We start from the raw sequence: 6,741 nt of genomic DNA, 5'->3' as shown, positions 1-6,741 counted from the left end.
AAGCCAGAGCCAGTCTTTCACTGAGGGAAAATCATATTCAAAAGACAAACAAACAAACAGATATTTTATTGACGAAAACTATTGTTTTGTGTGTGCACGACGATCCTGTGACTTCTTACAACTACCAGAAGAGCAGAAATAGTAATGGATGTCATCGTGAAAGGCTGAAATGATGACAGTGTATTTGCCTGCACACTTCCAGAGTTGGTTTAGGCTGGGAAAACAGTTACTTGCAAAGTTGTCATCATTTCCTCTTGTGTTGTGCAGAATAGACTTACAGATGCGGTGAGGTGTCACTGTCAAGAGGAACTGTCAGTTTGCAGCAGTACAGCCTTTATTTTCTAGTGAACATGTGAATACAGAAGGAATTGTCCTGGCTGTCTTGGCAGAGAGCTTTCAGCAGAAATACATGTATTCTCACTTCTTCATTAAAATGTACTACACAGTTAAAGATTAAGATCTGATCTTTCACTTCTAGTTGCTTTTGTTTTCTCAAGGCTATCTCCATTTATCAGTTATCTGATTTTTAAAAATACAAATACTGTGGCAAAACCACAATCCAAGGCCACGGGACATGCTCGTGTCACCCCCCTCCCCTAAGGACACCCACTAGTTCGAAACTGTGCATGTTGAGAAGGAAAAATGCCCAAGTAACGTGAATCCAAGATTAAGTCATATGGAGAACTGACCCTCTGGATGAGCAGCAATCTTCCTGTGGCATTTAGTGGGCTTTGGATTGGGTGTGTGAGACTGCAAAGCACGTAGAAGTGGTTTTTCAACCCTTCTTTTCAGCTGTGGATGGGCAGCGGTGGGAGTCCGATTGTGTGCCCAGTAGGCAGTGCAATGGCTGAGCTTGTTCTTCTTGCACAGCTTTTGTGCATCGCTGACCACTCCATCGTCCCCAGCACATGCCCTGTGGCAAAACCACGATCCAAGGCCACGGGACATGCTCATTTCACCCCCACAGCTCTGTCCCCACTGTCACTGGCCAAAGCCAGACCAACTTTCTTTTGTCTCTTGTCTTTTATTACTTTTGCAAACAGCGATAAGTAATTTAGGTTGCCGTTGGTATTGGCAGCACTGTTTTATTTGTATTCCTTCCTTCTGCTCTTTTGTGTTTTGTTTTTCTGAAGTGTATGGGTTTTTCCTAACGTGACGTCTCTGTGCAAACATATGCATCTGAGGAAGGCAAAAGAGATTTATTGCATTTTGGCTAATACAGAGGAAAGGGGAAATTGCCTACATAATGGAGCAGGAGATTCAGCTTTAACTATGTCATTTCTCTCTTGTCTCCACAGTACCGAATACACAAATATGAAATACACAATCTACCTCCTCCTTCAAAGATATCAGCGTACAATTAAACCCCACAAGGCTTGACAACCTGTTGTCAAGTTGTTTAAGCAGTTGTTTCAGAATCTGACAGACAAACTTATAAACAAAACGTAGAGCACCAGATTGTGGGATGAGGCAGCATCATCACGTGGCTTCCTCAGTTATCTCAAAATTTGGAAAACAAAACAAAAAAAAAGTAGAGGAATGCTTTTTCTTTTTTCCTTGAATAAATAACAGTTTAATTACATTATAGAAATAAAATATGATATGGTAGTAATACACTGGAAATCTTACAGAAATACTATTCTGCTACTGGTAGGTAAATGGTCAAAGCTACTTTTCATGACAATCTGAACAGTACTTGTGTACAAACTATTATACAGGTCGCTAATGAAAAATATTGCAGCAGTTGCAAGGATGTTACCAGCTCAAACAAACATCTAATGATACAATATTCTTCTAAGAGGAAGTAATAATGTTAGATTTACAGACAATAAAGAGTTATGTTCTCCACTTTGAAACACTGGAAATAAAAAGCTCAGGTAACCCAATTTCTTTACCTTATAGTATCACGAGGATTTTTTTTTTCTCCTTTCACTATCAAACAGCATCCCAAGAGACCCTGTAAACAGTTTATTCAAAGGTAGTATTTGAGATGTCACAGCAACTTCAACAATTGTCCTAGTCTACAATTACAGACTTTTTAGGCCACTGCTTGTACAGATGACTTTTTCTTTTTTTTCCCCCCACTTATTTACATACATTCAGCCCAGTAACAGCAGGTAAAATGCGCTGTCTACCTCACAATAGACACACAAAAATTTTCACCCAAAGGCCAGTGCAAGAAAAACGTGGATAGTGATTGCACAGCATCGAGGAAATTATATTATACAAATATACAATCAAGACTGTTTGAGAAATCTAACTCTGCACGCAACGTGACACGGATGGGCTTCGTCTAGCTACACGAGACGTGGAGTGGGCAGGGACACGGAACGGCGACTATCGCTGGTCGGAGGGTGACGGTGTGGGTGGCCGGGGAACACAGGGTGGCTGTGCTACCACCAGGTGAAGGTAGGCAGCTGCAAACGGGGAATACCTAGAGCTGAAGGTGGAGCACAGCTGATCTGGGGACGGCAGCGGATTTTCCTAATGAAGCAGTCGTCCTACTCCATTCGCAACTTGTAGGGGAATGGCTGCCACCCCTTGAATAAATGGTTCGAAGTGAACCGACACAGTTCCCAGAGCTTTAGAAAAACTCATTATGCAAATGAAGGTACTGATGATAGACGGTAACGTTTCACAGGATGCTATTTCTTATTATATCAATAAGCACCAAGTTAAGTGCCAAGACAGCCCCATTGTCCCATGATTTATCACGTAAAATTTAGAACTTGAATGCACGATGAAAAGTCCACGAAGTTTGCATTTAATTCACAAGAAGACGGTTTAAAAAATGGCTCTTAAAATACCTTTACATTTGAAACGGGCTTCCCCCCTCCCCTCCAAGAGGATTGCTTTAGGATGGACTACGTCTAGATAGGAGAAGGATTAGCCTTGGCCCCTTGGGGAGTGGAGTGCCCCATCCCATCACCCAGGTTAGCTGCAGGGAGGGAGGCAGAGGAGAATACCCTTGCATCTTCTGCTGCCCAGCACCTTGCCCAGGGAGATCTTTAGAAGGTGCCACCCCACGCAAGGTCTTCACGCCCTGAACTCACAGCCTCTTAAGCCACTGAAGAGCCACTCAGCTTGAATGTTTGTGCTACCAGCTGCTCTGACCTGTGCTACCATAACCAAAACGCCATGGGGACATCCTGGTGGCCAGCAACCCCAGGACCACCACCCTGCTCTCCTTCCCTATGTAATCCCACTGCAGGATGGCATGGATTTGGCTCTGCTGACCCGCTGTCCCTGAGGAAGCCAACCTCAGGCACGTGTCAGGCAGCTAGCTGGCTAAGCCTCCTTCGTAGCTATTCTGGCAGAAATCAGCTGAAGAAGGGTGAGGAAAAGGCCCAGAAAAGCAAGGCAGCAGAGAACAGGACCCGGTACCCTTGATGTTACACAACATCTGTGCCCCAAAGACTATCTAGCAATGCACACCTTGTGCAAGTCCCAGGTTGCAGGAACAATCCCACCACAGGAGCACAGTCACCACTTTCATCAGCAACTTCTTCCTCGAAGATCACGGTGTCAAAACTTGCCATCTGTATCCTGGTTTCACAGTGAGGCTCACCTTGCGTCAAGCAATCGGATTTGAGTACTGAAGGATGTGAACGGTCCCTTATTCCTGGTGTTCTCTGTTTTCAGGAACACCCTCAACAGCCACTGCGGTGGCCAGGGCTGGCTCACGCCATGCTCTGCCTCCTGCTTCACCTTATTCTCAAACACAACTGGAAGGCTGCTTTCTCTAGCACACGGATACCCCCCTCAGCGTGGATCTGTATGTTCGCGACACGGTACTTTCATCGGTAATCAGTTGGAAGAACTCAATTTTAGAAACAGAATTTGTGTGCAAAGCGTGCAACAAGAAATACAGCTTACATTTGGTCATAGTGTCCTACCTTAGTTATGCTACCATGACTCACACTTAGTATACTTACACACACGCATACATACACACACATACACACACATAGATATTTATTTATATACACGCTCACACGGTAAGAAAATGCCTAAACCTGACAACGTTTCCTCCTCTTTTAGTGAAGGCTGGAGTTTGGCATCTCAGGCTCTGGATCTGCTTAAACCTGGGATACAGGAATGCAACACACTTCAAGTATACATCGACGGCACAGTGATAACATCACACATGGAGTCAGACACATGCTGTCTTCAGTGGTCCAGCACCAGCATGCGACTCTAGGAGCCAAAATCCGGGACCTTTGCTTTCAGTGTTCGTATTCACACAACGCCCACGGGAAGGGCGATAGTCTGTACAACAGTGAACGTCCTTCTGTATAAACGCAGTGGTATTTAAAAGTCTGAACCAGTGCATTCCTCTCTTATATTCCTCCTCTATTCCTTTGTTGCTGTTATTCTCATATGCATGTGAAAGTAAAAGGTAGTGGGGAAATAATTTTAGTAGAAGAACACAAAGCCTCTCCTCTAAGTCCACAGAAGACCACTAAAAGTGTAAAATTTCCAAAATAGCTCATAGGAATTCTTCAAATACAGTAAGTGTTTTCAATGGGGTTTACATATCACGTTTCACATTATTTCCACGTAAATCTACCTTATCACTTTGTTTAATCGGACAAATATCAATAACACATAATAAAACAGCATACAATTCACGGGACAACACATTTTTACAAAACCTCTAAAACTCAGCACTGCCGCTTTTGGAAAAAATCAAAAACTCCTATTACTTACAGACATGAAATACATTTCACATTGAAATGAACAGCATGATTACAAGGCTTTTTCTTATTTGATGATATTGTTTTAGGATGCATTAGTTTTCAATTAGGTTTCACAATTTTTCTTCACACACCCTTAAGGAACTTTTGCTAGCTTGATATTTTTCTCTGTGCTCTTTCAGGAAACTCACTATTATTCAGTAAACCCTTTTTGAGAAAAACAAAAACAACTTTTGAAAATTTAGCTCGAATCCCTAATTGTAAAACTCGAAGAACTGGCTGATGGTAATGCTCTTAACACAACCATTGCTTAGCTTACAATGACAAACCAAAATAAAAAAATATTACAGGAGGGTACAAACACATTAAGCCATGGGTTTGGTTTTCTCTGTTGTTGAATTTTTTTTTTTTTTAAACTAACTCCTTTTCTCACAATGCTGAGAAGTCTCTGGCTTACAACGCTTCAGCAGTCGTGTCTGTGGAGACAGACATGGTCACTTTGGCAATCTTAACTGTGCTCTTAATGCAGCTCTCGGCGGCCCTGTGCACGTTCCCCGTGTTGTTGGCGTGTTTGTGCTGGCAGTCAGACTCCATGCTGTTATCCAGAGGCTGTGCAGTCCCTTCGCAGGTGGGGAACATGCTGCGGAAGGCATGTCGTAAGTCCTTGCTCCTCAGAGCGTAGATGATGGGATTCACTGTCGAATTCAGCAGACAGAGCATGCTACAGAAGGCAAAGACAGTCTTGATGAGCTTGTTCATTTTCCCAAAGACATCGTACACCATTATGGCGAGGAGAGGGCCCCAGCATATGATTAAAACGACTAGAATAAGGACCAAGGTTTTGGCTAACCTGATGTCCATACGAGTTTGATCAGGCCTAGTGATCTGTACTTTACCATCCTCCGTAGTCTGAATGATTATGCTTTTCTGCGTGCCACGCTGAATCATGCGAACAGCGTGGCTGTGCGCCTTCCACAGTATGTACATGTAGGCATAGACAATGAACAGCAAGAGGACGCTGGTGACCCCGATCCAGAACATCAGGTAGGTCTCGTCGATGAGGGGGAATATGTCTGAACACACGGAGTTGAGCTTTTTGCAGTTCCAGCCGAGCAGGGGAAGAACGGCTATTACGATGGCGATGGTCCACATCACACAAAACGCTACGACAGCCTTTGGTCGGGTAACAATCCTTTTGTAAGCGAGCGGCCTGTGAATAGAGATGTACCGGTCTATTGCCGTGAGGAAAAGGCTACCTACGGAGGCGGTGAAGGAGGCTGTAACTCCACCCAGCTTGAACAAGAAGACGTTCGGGCTGTCCTTCCGGTGGAAAACATGGAAATCAACAAAACTGTAGACAAAAATCACGCTGCCCAGGAGGTCAGCCACAGCCAGGCTGCCGATGAAGTGGTAGGAGGGCCTACACCGGAGGCTTCGGGAGTGGAGGATGACACACAGGACCAGGAGGTTCTCGAGGACCGTGAAGGTGCCCAGGGTGAGCGACAGAACGGCGATGGCCAGCTGCTGGCTGGGGTTCAGGATCATAAAGCACTCCATATCCATGAAGTTCTCCCCACACTGTATGTTCTCCTCATTATCCTTAAACGTGGACAAGGACTTGTTGTAAAACTCTGTGATATTGATCTGGTCTGAGGGAATAATGCTCAGCAGGGGATCATCTCCCGCAGTCATTTTTTCTTGGAAAGGATCACCCCTGAAGGAGGAGAGGGGGAACTTCTGGGGGTAGTATCCCAGCTTGGATGCCATGTCGCCTTTCATGTCTTCGTACTGGATATCGTTGGAGCCCACGTAAAGGAGATCTGTCGTAATTGTTCGGAAAGTTGTATCTGCGAGGCCATCTAGGATTGACTTCATAACCCCAGTCTTGCTGGTTTCAAAGAGACTTGGAGGAGGGAAAAACACATCTGAGGAAGCCCTAGAAGGGGAAAAGATCAAAATTCATTAGGATAAACAGGGAGACAAACTCCACAAACAACTTAGTTGAACTGTGTCAAACAAAATCAACCTTTCTCTTGTATTCACC

The 6,741-nt window shown here is 44.4% G+C and overlaps 1 protein-coding gene across 3 annotated transcripts in view; it reads right to left on the bottom strand.

Annotated features, from left to right (window-relative positions):
- Positions 1-1,180: 1,180 nt before the first annotated feature.
- The window catches only part of CNR1 (cannabinoid receptor 1), an 18,431-nt gene continuing 12,870 nt past the window's right edge, over positions 1,181-6,741 (bottom strand). For all 3 annotated transcript variants that reach the window (XM_068677988.1, XM_068677990.1, XM_068677989.1), the window contains exon 2: positions 1,181-6,633. In XM_068677988.1, coding sequence (XP_068534089.1) covers positions 5,151-6,633 — 1,483 coding nt within the window. In that variant the 3' untranslated portion in view covers positions 1,181-5,150. The remainder of the gene's footprint in view (positions 6,634-6,741) is intronic.

This window comes from Anas acuta, chromosome 3 (assembly GCF_963932015.1).
Source record: "Anas acuta chromosome 3, bAnaAcu1.1, whole genome shotgun sequence".
Classification (NCBI taxonomy): Eukaryota; Metazoa; Chordata; class Aves; order Anseriformes; family Anatidae; genus Anas; species Anas acuta.
This window is presented reverse-complemented; position numbering and strand designations above follow the sequence as displayed.